This window comes from Macaca thibetana, chromosome 7 (genome assembly GCF_024542745.1).
Source record: "Macaca thibetana thibetana isolate TM-01 chromosome 7, ASM2454274v1, whole genome shotgun sequence".
Classification (NCBI taxonomy): domain Eukaryota; kingdom Metazoa; phylum Chordata; class Mammalia; order Primates; family Cercopithecidae; genus Macaca; species Macaca thibetana.
In genome coordinates, this window is record NC_065584.1 from 126,724,525 (window position 1) to 126,740,161 (window position 15,637).

General features: G+C 41.9%; 2 protein-coding genes across 11 annotated transcripts in view; one reads left to right on the plus strand and one right to left on the minus strand.

The window, feature by feature from the left end:
• TMEM87A (transmembrane protein 87A) overlaps nt 1-3,244 on the minus strand; it is a 63,100-nt gene extending 59,856 nt beyond the window's left edge. For all 3 annotated transcript variants that reach the window (XM_050799499.1, XM_050799500.1, XM_050799498.1), the window contains exons 1-2: nt 3,079-3,244; nt 1,895-1,955 (exon numbers count right to left, since the gene is read on the minus strand). In XM_050799499.1, the coding sequence (XP_050655456.1) occupies nt 1,895-1,955; nt 3,079-3,222 (205 nt within the window). In that variant the 5' untranslated portion in view covers nt 3,223-3,244. The remainder of the gene's footprint in view (nt 1-1,894; nt 1,956-3,078) is intronic.
• Nucleotides 3,183-15,637, plus strand: part of GANC (glucosidase alpha, neutral C) — a 98,024-nt gene continuing 85,569 nt past the window's right edge. For 3 of the 8 annotated variants that reach the window (XR_007727655.1, XM_050799410.1, XM_050799414.1), the window contains exons 1-3: nt 4,252-4,336; nt 6,543-6,605; nt 8,538-8,646. Coding sequence is in view for 6 of the 8 variants with exons in the window: in XM_050799410.1 (XP_050655367.1) it covers nt 4,308-4,336; nt 6,543-6,605; nt 8,538-8,646 (201 nt within the window). In the remaining 2 variants the exon portion in view is untranslated. Of the gene's footprint in view, nt 3,269-4,221; nt 4,337-6,542; nt 6,606-8,537; nt 8,647-10,978; nt 11,196-13,794; nt 14,486-15,637 lie in introns of those variants that run through there. The other 5 variants (XM_050799415.1, XM_050799411.1, XM_050799417.1 and 2 more) reach the window with 5 other exon arrangements.

Consider the following 15,637-nt stretch of genomic DNA (forward strand, 5'->3'; position numbering starts at 1 on the left):
ATATGGTGAAACCCCATCTCTATTAAAAATATAAAAATTAGCCGGCATGGTGGCACACGCCTATAGTCCCAGGTACTCGGGAGGCTGGGGCAGGAGAATCGCTTGAACCCAGGAAGCAGAGGTTACAGTGAGCAGAGATCGCGCCATTGTATTCCATCCTGGGCGTCACAGTGAAACTCCGTCTCAAAAAACAACAACAAAAAATAAAGTGCCTCAAATCCTCCAAAAACAATGAAATATAAACACTTCAAAATATGTAGTTGGGGCCAGGCATAGAGACTCATGCCTGTAATCCCAGTTACTCGGGAGGCCGAGGCAGGAGAATCACTTGAACCTGGGAGGCAGAGGTTGCAGTGAGCCAAGATCACGCCACTGCACTCCAGTCTGGGTGACAGAGCGAGACACCATCTTAAAAAAAAAAAAAATGCAGTTGGTTTAACTTGGCAAAACACCACTAGATCAAACTACAAGTGAAAAAAAGACTGGACCTAATAAAAGAATAGAACAGCAAACAGGCTGTCAGACTATTCCAAAAGACAAGGGTTATTAGGTTACCTAGTAAACCAATCTCACAAGGCCAGTGTCAGAGTAGATTTGATCTAAATCAAATGTAAGTCATTGGTCAGGAGACTGATTATATATTCATGGACAGAGCATATACTCTTCAGAGAAATTCTACCTGCTGCTTTCACTCCCACTAGAATGTAAGCTCGATGAGGGAAGAACATTTTTCTATCACTTCCCCGCAGTCTATGCAATAAGTAATAGTTACTCATTAAACAATTGAAAAGAATAAAATCATCCAACTATGACTTACAATTTTGTACTTCCGTGAAGACAGTATGCATAGAATCACACATCTATCATCAGGATTTTTATCCCTCATCTAGAAATAAAGCTGCCCACAATCAATTATTTGCTAAATTAAAGCCAGTTTCAGAACTAAAAGGAACCTTTATTTAACACACAATGGGATACTTTAGATTCAGACACAGTCATTTTTCCACTAGACAAACTAGTTTTGTTCTACATTGTCCCTATTTCTTGATCATATCTGAGCTTCCTCTTCCAAGGCAGTAAAATACTCCTTTTGTAAATAAAAGATCTACTTAATATATTCCTTCACAGCCAATGGCCTGACAAACCTAGGTCATGTTTTCAGTAAACATTTAACAAGCACACAAGAGTAAAACCTCTTTAATCTACACAAAACAGATTAAAACCACCATGCAGGGAATCAACCCCAACATAATCACAGTCATGCACTATGTAACATTTCAGTAAATGAAAGACTACATATACAACGGGGGTCCCACTGTAATATCGTATTTGTACTCTACTTTCCTATGTTGAGATATACAAAAACTTACCATTGTGTCACAACCACCTATGTTATTCAGACAATAACATGTTATACAGGCTTATAGCCTAGGAGCAATAGGCTGGTCCATACAGACTAGGCGTGTAGTGCCATCCAGTTTTAAGTATGCCATCCAGTTTTAAGTATACTCTATGATGTTTGCATAATGACAAAATCACCTAAGGATGCTTTTCTCAGAACATATCAACCGTAAATGTAATTCGACTGAGATGTGACTGAATAGTCAATGTAGTATATATAACACATGTATTAATATATACATTATATGTTAATATATAATGTATACATAGTGTATACACGCAATGTAAACGCCAAAAAAACAAAAGAAGAAAATAAAGTTCACACGAGTACTTTGAAGATGATTCAGTGAAAGGACCTTAGTAATCCTAAAAACATTTATACCTAGATAATGCCAGACTATTAGATTTCAGAACTTTAAAAATAGGTAATTTAAAACATTACCTATGAATTTTAAAAATTCAAATTAAAACTTCATGGAATTCAAAAACTCACACTTCAGGAAGATAGTGGTATTTCTGAAGAGGATCTTTCCAAAACTAAAATAATTTTTCCCCTGAAAAGATAAAGCAAAGATAATTAGCCTCAGATGGCTTCAATTACCAAAGCATCATATAACTATCTAAGGCTGCTAGAAATTCCAACTTAACTTAAAATCTTTATGGAATGTACCCCTTAATCAGTTCATTCCCTTTACTCACCAATCACTGCTCAGAATAACCAATCATTTTTTCAAATGAACTATTCTGTGTGCAGATAACCAGTTTTATTTTCAAACCTAAAGACTTAAGTATTAATCACTTTAATAACAAGCAAACACCTAACTGAACACCTGAAAATCTTCACCATTGAACAAAAGGTATAATGTTTGCCATATACAAAAGTCCAAACAAGATTTGGACATTACAATCAGTGAGCAGTGCAGAATGAAACAAAAAGGCCAACACAGGTTTAACGGGGCTAATGCTTTTCAGCACTTCCTCCCTGCATCTGGTTTTTGTCTGCTCACAGGACTATACCTGTTACTGAAATAAGGTTTAAAATGGGTAAGGGGCAGAAAGGGTCAACCCATGTAGTTAATTATCCAAATGAAAGATTAGCCTTACCACATTAAATTTTAAGTACTATTTCTTTCATTTTAACCATTCTCATGTTAAAACACATTTTAAAAATCTCTATGCTTTCTAGTTACACAGTAAAGCTTAGAATAGCCATTTCAAAGTTGAAGCGAAGTCGAACCATCTCGTAAGCAGGATTACTCAGGGACCAAGAAGTGCAGAGGAAAAAAAAGAAAGAAAGAAATGAAGACTCTATTTACATATCTTTCTTATCCAACCCGGGGGCACTGGATTCTGTGAAACATAATCTGAAACATAAACAACTCTCCGTTTGTACATCAAGTTTACATCTCAAGTCAGGCACTGAAAGTTCTGTTTTTCTGATGAGAAGCCGCTCCACCACTCCTGTCTGTTGCTGAAGTGGCCCTGACATTCCCGCTAGCCTAATCAGTGCGCGGCTTTCCCCTCCAGGGGGAGGTGGGTCCCAGTTGGCCAGCCACACAGACCATCCCGGCAACCCCACCCCTTTTGAAGAGACTTTTGCGGAACCTTCATGGACCCCTAGGGCCGCCGTAGCCCCACCTCTTGCTCCTCTAGGTTCAGACGCTAGTGAATACTCACCGACGGTATTGGAATGTGCCATTTGGACCGGTCGGCAGCAGCTACGGGTGCCGGTCCCACACTGAAAAGCGACAGTGGTGACGGCTGAGCTCCCAGAAGCAGAACAACGACAGGTAACACCTGAAGCCACGCAGCCACCGCCATCTTCACAGCCGTGGAGTGACTACCGAAAGCATTTCACTCTCTTCCGGTTCGTCCCGCCTTCTTCCGGCTCTCCTCTGGGGGTGGGATTATCCGGGTCCTGGAAACGTCGCGGGGCTTGTTTGCTGTGCGACGTAGCGGCCCCTCCCTCAGACAGTCATCGTTGCGCCTTGAGACTTTGGACCTACTGCGCAAGCGTCACTCTGTTGGAACCTGGTCAGCTGGGTTAGGGAGATCGCTACATGCCAGCCCGGCCTGAGTCTTTTCTCTCTCCCAGCCCTTAAAGGTTTTGGGACCAGGCAGGCACCCCGTGCAGGATTTGGCTCTTTACTTCTTCCGCTCGCCCCAGCCCCTCATACCTTATAAGTCAGTGTCAGACATTGGGGCCAGAAAGTCTGGAAAAGCCCTAAGTCTGGCTGCCCAATTGGCGTCTACTAGTGAGTTCTCTGGTTTGGGTGGTATTTAAGCAAAGGCTGGAATTCGGCGGTGGTGGAGTACACGCGATTCCTAGACTGGGTAGTGTAACAACCTTCAAAGGCCCCTTCTAGCCCTGAAGAGTACGATGCTGCAGTAGAATCTGGCCGGAGACCTAACCTCCAGCAAAGACCCGGCCGGCACTTCCCACTCTTAACCGAAAACGGAGACAGAGAGGGTCAGTTTTCAAAATCTGTGACGTGACCCCGCCACTGAGGTAGATCTGCAGATGCTTCGTCCCAGTCAGGGAGGCCGTCTCGGCATTTCCCGGTTCACAAGCTCTTGATTTTTACCCTCTAGGACTCATTGCGTACACGCCCTCACCGCCGCCCAGTTTCGGTTCCTAACAAAAGCATGTTCCTCCTCAGCCACCCATAATCAAGACAAATTTGCCAAATAAATCATTGTAGAAACGCTAGTTTGGGCCTGAAAAATTCCAGGAGCAAGAGTCAAGATTTGTCACTCCATGAGGATCTGGAGGGAACTCCCTTTCCAGAAACTTGACGGTGAAGTGCTGGTTGTAATTTTAGAAAGACATCCAATCGTCTTTTTTAAAAGATCGCCCAGGGCCCTTGTCCTGATAGCTGGGAGCTGGTCGGAGTGACAGAGAAGCCATGGAAGCTGCTGAGAAAGAGGAAATAAGGTAAAGGCCAAGTGCTTCTGTAGCAAGTGACCCCAGGGTCCCTAGAAACAGGGAATAGTACCTGAAAGTACCTGAAAACATTTTGGCTTTGAAGATTTCATTGATTTTTTTTTTAATTGCGCTTCTTATTTGCGTATTTGGTATTTGCTCATCTTTATCTTTTCTCTCAATTCGCGGGGAGTTAGTTGATATTAATAGCATCTTGTAAAATACTTTCAGGATGGTTAAATAGGCCGGGTGCAGTGGCTTAAGCAGGTAATCCCACAGCACTTTGGGAGGCCAAGGCGGGAGGATCGCTTGAGTCCAGGAGTTCCAGACCCCCTCCCCGCCCCCTTGGAGTCTCAGCTACTTGGGAGACCAGTGGGGGGATGGATTTGGAGGCTGCAGTGAGCTGTGATCTTGCCACTGCTTGGGCAACAAAGTGAGACCCTGTCTCCAAAAAAAGGGATGGTTAAATAACATTGACAGTGGAAAAGTTGCAATCAGAACTCTAACACATGAATTTCAGGCATGTTGCTTTCCAAGTTCAACTATAACCATTCCCTTCCTATGTCATCCCAGAGTTAATTCTTCAAAGCTGTAAAAAGGAAACAAAAGATTCTCCAATCTTTGTACACTTGATTAAAATAAACTGGGCCGGGTCGCTCATGCCTGTAATCCCAGCACTTTGGGAGGCCTGTAGGTGGGCAGATTGCTTGAACCCAGGAGTTCAAGACCAGTCTGGGCAACATGGTGAATCCCTGTCTCTACAAAAAATTTTAAAGTTAGCCAGACATGGTGATGTGGGCCTGTAGTCTCAGCTACTCAAGAGGCTGCGGCAGGAGGATAGCCTGAGCCCAGGAGGCGGTGGTTGCAGCGAGCCAAGATCGTGCCACTTCACTCCAACCAAGGCAGCAGAGCGAGATCCTGTCTCAAAAAAATTTTTTTAATAAATTAAAATAAACAGACAGAGGGCCGGACGTGGTGGCTCAAGCCTGTAATCCCAGCACTTTGGGAGGCCGAGACGGGTGGATCACGAGGTCAGGAGATCGAGACCATCCTGGCTAACACGGTGAAACCCCGTCTCTACTAAAAAATACAAAAAACTAGCCGGGCAAGGTGGCGGGCGCCTGTAGTCCCAGCTACTCAGGAGGCTGAGGCAGGAGAATGGCGTGAACCCGGGAGGCGGAGCTTGCGGTGAGCTGAGATCCGGCCACTGCACTCCAGCCTGGGCGACAGAGCGAGACTCCGTCTCAAAAATAAATAAATAAATAAAAAAAAAAAATAAACAGACAAAGACTGAGTTCAGTGGAGGACAAACAGTTTTTTAGTATGGCCGAGTATATATGCCTGGGCTTGTTTTCATAATATTTGGACATTTGTGTTCAGTCATAGCTTTCTACGTAATCATGGACATGCTGACTACAGATGCATTCAGCCACACCGGTGCATGAAAGCCAGTGTTATTTTTTCTTCTCATTATAATCTGTAGTTGTTTTAATCAGATGGAGGCTAGTTTAAATACATATACTCAAACTGCAGTATACACATACATCTCATTCATGTTTTATTCCAGAGAGAGCTCTTCTGGAAACTTGGTTTTAAAAAACATGGCCCCTAGATTGTCACCTCATCTTAAAAAGCAAGAAATTCCCCTTCTATGTCTGTTCTGTTCTTATTCTAGCACCTTGCACCTCTATTAAAGCATTTGTCAGCTTGTATTGTGATTGTTGGTAAAACCCTTACTGACAGCTTGAACACAGTCCATATCTTCCTCAGAGCCCAGCACCCAGGAAGAATGTTCTGAAAATATTTTGTTGAATAAATCTGTGGGTGGGTTATGGTTGTTAGTTTGTCTGGTTTGTTGGTTTTGGTTTGTTCGTTTTGGCATGCTGTTTTGGTTTTGCTCCTTCAGATTTTACTTTTGCAGTCATAACCTTCAGTCATTATTTCCAAAGAATATGTCCTCTTAAGTGACAGTGATCTTTTCCCATTACTTTCGGAGTAATCCCAGAACCTGATCTTTTGTTGTTTACCTCAGAAGATTTACAAAAGGCTATTGTTCTGCAGCATAATGTGCTATTATGTTATACTATGGCCGTGACACAATTTTGCATTGCAGAATAGACTCCAAAGGTTTATTTTGCATGTTCATACTGAGAAGGTACAAAAATTGGACTCACAAGCCCTGTGTAAAATAAATTTCTCAAAATGTCTTTTTATTTAGCGTTGAAGATGAAGCTGTGGATAAAAACATTTTCAGAGACTGCAACAAGATCGCATTTTACAGGTAAGGAAGATAAATATAGTAACTAGATCAAAACATTTCTTGACAGTAATTTCAAAATTGATACTTATTAAATTTTTGAGAACTGATAGACTTTCCAAGGAAAGGATAATTTAATAATTAAGGAAATCGCCAGACAGGAGACTCACTTTAACTTTATACATTTACTCCTGAAGTATTTAAATTTTTCAGTAAACAGCTATTTTATTTTAAAAGCCAAAATATTTTTAAACTAGTTTTTAAATTTTGATGCTTTGAATAGATACACTTTTACATGGTTCAAAAATAATATGAAGAGGTATACATTGAAAAATGTTACTTCCACTCCTGTCCCATTCTACCCATTCCTCATCTTGTCCCAAATAACCAAATTTCATCATTTCTTATTTATCCTTCTAGTATTTCTTTTTGTAAATACATGTATTTTTATATTATTCCCTTTCTCTTTTGTTATCACCCCTTTCTTATACCAAATAGGTTTTTTTTTTCCTGTTTTATAGTTTGTTCTGAGGAGGAATTCATATGAGTGCATGGAGATTGCTTCCCCTTTTTACAGCTGCATAATATTCCATGAAGTAGATATACTATTAATATAATGTATTCAGTCTGTCTCTTATTGCTAGACCCTTGGGTTGCTTTTAATCTTTTGCTAAATTAGCACTACCACAATGAAGAACTATACATAGGTCATTTTCTACGCATGCATGTGTATTTATAGGATACATTTCTAGGAGTAGGATTACTGGGTCAAAGAGTAAAGGCATTTGAAATGTGTTAAGTATTGCCAGATTTCCCTCCATAGGAATTATACCATTTGTACTCCTACCACCATTATATAAGATTGCCTGGTCGGGCGAGGTGGCTCACACCTGTAATCCCAGCACTTTGGGAGGCCAAGGCAGGCAGATCACCTGAGGTCGGGAGTTCGAGACCAGCCTGACCAACATGGAGAAACCCCGTCTCTACTAAAAATACAAAATTAGCCAGACATGGTGGCGCATACCTCAAAAAATAAATAAATAAAATAAAATGAAGATTTTAAAGGCATATTTTTTGTAGCTCTGGAGAAACAGGCAATCTTTTTTTTTTTCTTTGAGATGGAGTTTCACTCTTGTTGCCCAGGCTGGAGTGCAGTGGCACAATCACTGCCCACTGCAACCTCCACCACCTGGGTTCAAGTGATTCTCCTGCCTCAGCCTCCCGAGTAGCTGGGATTACAGACATGCGCCACCACGCCTGGCTAATTTTTTGTATTTTTAGTAGAGAGGGGGTGTCACCATGTTGGTCAGGCTGGTCTTGAACTCCTGACCTCAGATGATCCACCCACCTCAGCCTCCCAAAGTACTGGGATTATAGGCATGAGCCACCACACCCGGCTGAATCTTCATTTTAAAAAAAAGTATGTGATCTTGAAACTGAAATTATCAAAAATTGTATTATACAGTATAGCTTTCTAACGTATTCACTCTCTGTTCAATAGGAAGAAAAGCGTATTATTTTAATTCTGAACAGGTATCTAGAGGGAAGTGTACAGTGAATGCCTGGTAACCTTGTTAAACGACTAGATTCTATTGAATTTCCACTAGAAATTATTTAGTTACTATTAAAGTCCATTTTATGGAAAGAGGGAGGGAAATTAACAAGCTCACAAATGTCATCTATGAAAATTATCCCACCATCTCAAGAAAGGAGACAAGATGTCATCCTTTGAGCAGCATTATATTAATCAATTTTATTAGTGTTCTTACTAATACTCATTAGCACTCTAATAATAAAGTTCTTGATTAGCACTTTATTATAGTACTAATGCTGTTTGTGCCCTGAAATTCCCTGAATATCATAGTGAATTTTAATGACTTCCACATGATAATATAGTCTGTTGGATACTGGCAATCACAAATAATTATCAAGCATCTGCATACTCCTTATCTATAGGCGTCAGAAACAGTGGCTTTCCAAGAAGTCCGCCTATCAGGCATTACTGGACTCAGTCACAACAGATGAAGACAGCACCAGGTTCCAAATCATCAATGAAGCAAGTAAGGTGAGATGGAAGTATTTTCTACAGAGAATAATTTATTTCTGTATTTATTGGGGCTGAATGAAGTAAATTTCCACAAAAGCCAATTGAAGCTATGTAGCTTCAAAAATAAACCTCATTAGAAAAGGAATATTGGCCTTTTAGTGATTAGTGGCTCATGCCTGTAATCCCAGCATTCTGGGAGGCAGAGGCGGGCAGATTGCTTGAGCCCAGGAGTTCAAGACCAGCCTGGGTAACATGGCGAAAACCCATCTCTACAAAAAGTACAAAAAATTAGCCAGGCACAGTCATGCATGTCTGTAGTCCCAGCTACTCAGGAAGCTGAGATGGGAGGATCTCTTGAGCCTGGGAGGTAGAGGCTGCAGTGAGCCATGAGAGTGCTGCTGCACTTCAGCCTGGGTGACACAGCGAGACCCTCCCTCAAAAAAGAAAGAAAAAATGAGTGTCATCTTTTCATATCTCTAGTAATAATACTGTAATAGTTATATTAGTATCAGTATGTAGATTGCCTGTGTATCAGATGTTTTCCTAAATGTCTTACAAATGTTATTTCCTTTTTATTAGTCTTCATAACACATCTAAGAGGTACATTATATTTTCCCAGTTTTCAGATAAGGAAAATGAAGTCTAGAAAATCCCTTGCCCAGAGTCTCACATTTAGTAACCAAAATTTTCTCCTACATCTGTCAGACGCTATCACCCATGTGCTTTCTAACACTATTACACAATGCCCAGTTGCATGTGTAGCCTGAGCAAGGTACAAATTTAGGGTATGTCCAAACCTCAAAATGCAGGTGGGCCAGGGGGAACAGGGGACAGGCAAAAGGATTATGCAGTTGAAAACCCAAGTAACAAGTGTTCCCTTACCTGAGCTGCTTCACTAGAGGTTACTATAGTTTTTGCCTAGTGAGAGGGTTAGGGAAGTATATCTTAAGTGCTTTCTCTCACCCATGAAGTTGTCATGTTACTTTAGATGGGCCAGTCATAGAGGAAGCACTATGGACTGTGCTAGGACGTGTGACTGTTCACTACTACCTGATGCCCTCAACCTGACCCTCACTTTCAGATCCGCCCTGCATTCTAAAGGCATCCTAGGTTTCTAAGTCCTCTGAGACCTATCTGACTTAACTGGTAATTCATATCACTGAAAGACAGTTAAGGCCATTAGGTGTGGGTCCCCTAACTGCTTGGATAATAACTGCACCAACTCACTAACAAGTCCTGGTTCTGGGAAGCTGATGTTCATGGCAAAGCTGTGAACCATGTGACTACCGTAGTTCCTGCCCTGCAGCGCTCTGCTGACGTTAGTGGGTTCTCCATAATAATTGTAAGGCCTTTAATTTAGAAATGGGTCCAAACTTTATTCCCAAACAGAAAGAACAATTGTACAGTGAGGAAAACTACCTTCATTATGGAGTTTTAGAGATTTTAGTCATATGGAGTCTTCTTTCATAACTTTCTTGCCCAAATTCAAAATATGAGCTAGAATCATATCAATAGTTTTGTGTTCTCTATCCCCATCCCCTGTCCTCAACTTCTACAACATAGTTGTTATGGCAGTACATGTAGCCCATCTCTCTTAGCTGCACAGATGGGGCAGTTAGCCTTTCTCCAAAACCTAGTGCTAATTCTTACACCACCCATCTTTCTGGAGTAATTTTCCTCCTTGCCTAGTATCTTTGATACATTCGAGTTCTCAGCTTATGGAACCCCCAAAGCCATAGGTCATCTAATGCTGATTCAGGTCTCCCTTTATGTTCTTATTTATACATGTTGTTTATATATCCTTTTGTAGCCTAGTTTGATAGCCGTTCATGGGGGAAAAAAAATGGGACCGTAGTAATTTCCGTCTTGGAGAGCCAACCACTGTTTGCGTGTGGTCTAATAGCCTGACACCCGGCCAAACCACTCTATTCAGGGTCAGCAGAAGCAATCGGCTCCAGGAAATGCATCAAGTCCACCAGAGGCCTTCCAGGAGTCTTTAGGCCTTAACCAGATGTCAATAATTTCCTGTTGCATTTTTCTTGTCATTGTCTCATTCTCTTTCCTGTTTCCATTGTGTCTAACTTGAGAGAGTTGTAGCTGTCCATAGTCAGAGCAAGAATCCCTATCCATCCTTGAGGATGCTTAGTATGTTGAGCACCTGGTCATGAAGACATGCTGAGGTAAAGTAAATGAGGCAAAATCACCCTGAATATCAGTGGGGAGCCAAAATGAAAATTCTCAACACAGCGTGATACCAGTTTGCAGTGGACACCCACATATGCCATTTTACATTACTGTAGATCAGTTTCTCTTTTTGGATCCTGAAAAAGTGAGGGACAATGCTGTTCAGGTCAGGTGCCGGGACCAGAGCCCAGCAACTCTGGATGCCTTCAAAGGCAAAGAAACCACAGTCCAGGAGGAGCCACAGGATCTCAGCACAAGACAGCACCTGGCTCAAAAGGAAGCTGAGGAGCCTGATAAACAAGGACAAATTACCTGGGACATCAGCAACGTAGCTCCCAAGACTGAGAACTTTGAGGACCTGTTGGAACAGACTCCATGCTCAGGTATTAGAAATTTTGGAACCACATGAGGAATCTGCATGCACTGATCTCAGGCAAATGTATGCAAATATATATTTCGGGAGATCACCCTGAAATTCTGCACTGAACTCCATTTTAATGTCCTCCTTGTCATGTGGTGTTGAGATGACTAGTAGGTACATAAGGTTTCATGCCCTCTGTCAGTCTGTTAGGGACAACAGCGGTGATGGTGATCGCTAATGTTGCCTGCATCTTGTATGCAACTCATTGCATAGTGAAAGAGCCTCTTTTACACCAGGTGTGGTGTCTCACACCTATAATCTCAGCACTTTGGGAGGCCAAAGCAGGCAGGTTGCTTGAGGCCAGGAGTTCAAGACCAGCTATGGCCAACGTGGCAAAACCCCGTCTCTACTAAAAATACACAAATTAGCCAGGCATGGTGATGCATGCCTGTAATCTCAGCTACTCCAAAGGCTGAGACATGAGAATTGCTTGACCCTGGGAGGCAGAGGTTGCAGTGAGCCAAGATTGTGCCACTGCACTGCAGCCTGGGCAACACAGTGAGACACTGTCCAAAAGAAGTTGACCTAAAATATGGCAAAGACAGCATGAAAAAAGAAAAAATTAGGCCAAGTGCAGTGGCTCACACCTGTGATCCCAGCACTGTGGAAGACCAGGGTGGGCAGATCACGAGGTCAGGAGTTCAAGACCAGCCTGACCAACATGGTAAGACCCATCTCTACTAAAAAATACAAAACTTAGCCAGGCATGGTGGCGTGTGCCCATAGTCCCAGCTACTCAGGAGACTGAGGCAGGAGAATCACTTCTCACACACACACACACAAAAAAACAAAAATACAAAAATTAGCTGGATATGGTGGCACATGCCTGTAGTCCCAGCTACTCGGGAGGCTGAGGCAGGAGAATTGCTTGAACCTGGGAGTCAGAGGTTGTATTGAGCCAAGATTATGCCACTGCACTGCAGCCTGGGCAACACAGTGAGACTCTGTCTCCAAAAAAAATTTTGTTTTAAGAATAACAAAGAACTTCTGTTAAAAGTGGTTTCTGGGATGAGATGGGTGTTTCAAGGAGATTGCACGTTAAGATATGGTATGCGTATGATCTGAAGTTTTAAAATAAGCTGGATACATCCATTTATTCAGAATGATAGCTTTTTATTTCAGGTTGAGAGGGACAGCCCAGAGTCTAAGAGGATCGTATTCAGCTCACAGCTGCAGTTCTCAAATTGCACTGATCAGGCGGATTCTGACAAATCCAACACTCTTGGTGCCTGCCTGCCCCTACACCTTTAAAACCCTTAAAGCAGTAACTTTAGAGTTGTCAAGATTTGTTAATTGTTGAATTTCTCCCTCTCAATTCCCTTCCCCAATCTGCTCCTTAATAAACAACCAGGAAGCAGAACCAAGCTTCATTCAACATTGTGTTAGGCTGCCATAACTAAATACCACAGGCTGGGCAACTTAAACAACAGATGTTTATTTCTTGCAGTTTTGAAGGCTGTAAATTCCAAGATCAAAGTGCCAGCAGCTTCACTGTCTGGTGAGGGCTCTCTTCTTGCTTTGTAGATGGCTCCCTTCTTGTGCCCTCACATAGTGGAGAGAGAGTGTGTACACAAGCTCTCTGGGCTTTTCTTTTTTCTTTTTTTTTTTTTTTTTGAGACGGAGTCTTGCTCTGTCGCCCAGGCTGGAGTGCAGTGGCGTGATCTCAGTTCACTGCAAGCTCCGCCTCCCGGGTTCACGCCATTCTCCTGCCTCAGCCTCCCAAATAGCTGGACTACAGGCACCTGCCACCACACCCAGCTAATGTTTTGTATTTTTAGTAGAGATGGGGTTTCACCGTGTTAGCCAGGATGGGTCTCGATCTCCTGACCTCGTGATCCACCTGCCTCAGCCTCCCAAAAGTGCTGGGATTACAGGCATGAGCCACTGCGCCCAGCTCTGGTCTTTTCTTATGAGGGCACTAATCCATTCCTGAGGACTTCCTCAACCTCGTGACCTCATCTAAACCTAATTACCTCCCAAGGGCTTCATCTCTGTATACCATCATATTGTAGGTTGGGGCTTTAATAGCAAATTTTGGGAAGACACCAGTCCATAGCAAACGTGATGTTCCTAGGACATTTATCTGTTACAAAACAAGCTGGAATGTTGACCTGTGTGTTGTCACAAGGTCAGAACATCCAGGCTTTGGAGAAAAACTGGTTGCAGGTTCACATGCGTAAGTTTTCTCACATGGGGTCCTAATATAGTGTTGTGCTTGTTCCTGATGACAGAATAATCAGGTAGATATTTAGTAAAGAAGCTTCCAGAAAATAAAAAGAAAGTGATCAGGAAAGTGTTGACTGCTTTTGTAGAACTCAGTTGTTTTCTTTTTTTTTCCTACTACTCTCAGTTTTCTATCTTCAGTGAAAATTTGGTTTGGATTGAGAAAGAGACATCTAGTCTTGTGATCTAGGCAAAGGAAAATGTATGCTGTCTTGTGAGTCTAGCTTAAAAAGCGTTGCTAGCAAGGATGTCTGGAGGAATCTACTTTATATTGCTAATTATGATGATTTCTGATGATATAGGTGACCATTTGGCAACATGTTTATTTTCTTTTGCAGCCAGTTTTCAAGGTTTCACCAGAGACAGCACTTCCAGCAGCTTCTCCAAGGATGCAGGAATATCTCCGAGCATCTCTGTGAAGTTACCCCTTGCCTCTTCATCTGAGCCTAATGAAAATGAGGCTTTGCCCAACCAGCCACCTTCTCAGCGGATGAGGCACGACTGCCACTTGTTAGCTAGTACTGTGTCTGCAGAAATGGCCAGGAAGAGGCAGCTAATTTGGGAACTGGCCAGACAATCAGAAGCACACCTGGACAGGCTAATTGTCCTTGGGGAACAGGCCAGTACCCAGCGTGAGGTTGCCAGTATTCTTCATAGAAAATCAGTGCTTGCAATAAACCAACTGGCTGCCACTGTGGAAGGGACGATTAGTGCCCTACAGCAATTTGATGAACTATTAGACCATTCTCTGGATCCCGGGAGGTCTTGATCACAGCTGGTAGAGGTGGTCGCTCACTGTTCTAGGTCTTTTAGGTTAACAGTTCTTTATGTAATAGTGAAGAGTCCTGGTGCCTTAGGAAAAGCAAGATCAACCTACCAAGGAGGAGTTGATGGAGTCATAATTTTCCTACTTAACACCCACTTCAAATTTAAATATGTGTTCTAGGGCTGTTCTGTTAACTCTGTTACGGTCTTTACTAATTGTGATTCCCAGTTCTGGGTGAATGAAAAGTTTTTGTTTTAATGTAATTGTGATCAACCCTATGCTTGAAGACATAGACAAAGCTATTTCTACCACCATGATGTTTACAAAATATCTGATATTTTTGCTTATATGGCCATAAAAAAACTAGATTCGTGGATAACAAACCACCAAGTTTTAATTGTTTTTATTTAGTAAGAGAGAAATAAGACAGGAAAAGAGAATTAATACTCTTTTTCCCAGACTGAGAGGTGGGCTTCTAAGTAAAGATATATGAAAAACTGAGTAGAGACTTGTAGTATTAAAATGAACCTCCAAAATGTATTCTTTTCTCTGAGGATGTATCTCAGCTTCTCTGTGTAATTGGACATTAACACATCTTAAATTTTTTTAAGAGATGGGGTCTCACTGTGTTTTTCAGGGTGGAGTGCAGTAGTTACTCACAGGTGCAGTTAAGGCACACTGTAACCTCAAACTGCTAGGCTTAAGCAATCCTCTTGCCTCAGCCCCACTGAGCAGCTTGGGCTATATGCATGCAGCACCCACTGGCACATCTTAAATATTTCTAAGGGAGCAAAACCCATGCTTTCTCACCTCATTGTAACTATCCATTTAAAATTATTATTTTACATAAATTGATCTGGCTGGAATTGTGTGTAACTACTTATACTATCTAAGGATTCATACTAAATTCTCAATTTAAGCAGTCCAACATCTGTAACTTCTTAATGTATTTTTTCATTGTCATTTCCAATCATCACTAACAAGAGGAAGAGATTTGGTAGTTTATTTGTATATTATTTACATTTATAAATATCCAGCAGGTCCCAGCAAATAGGAAAGGAGTATCTACAAATGTTTACTATTTTAGGTAGAAGAATATAATAACAGTCATGTCCAGACTTTTTGAAAGAGCAAGGATGTGGTGGAAGGATTGGGAAAGAACTGGCAGTTAAGCCTCAGGGAAGTGGCTTTTGAACTGTCATCCAGAGAGCCCTGAGGTTTTGACAGAGGTGCCTTAGGACTCAATACTGGGAAGGCAGGGGACCCTAAGGTGGGACACTGAGCCATTCCCTACTGTCTTTAACCCAAGAGGCTTTACTTATTGGACTTCTGGGAGTCTGGTGATATTAAAAGAAAAAAAAATCTGATAAGAAAAAAAAACACATGAGCTTAAATCATAGGAGGAAGTGCATACT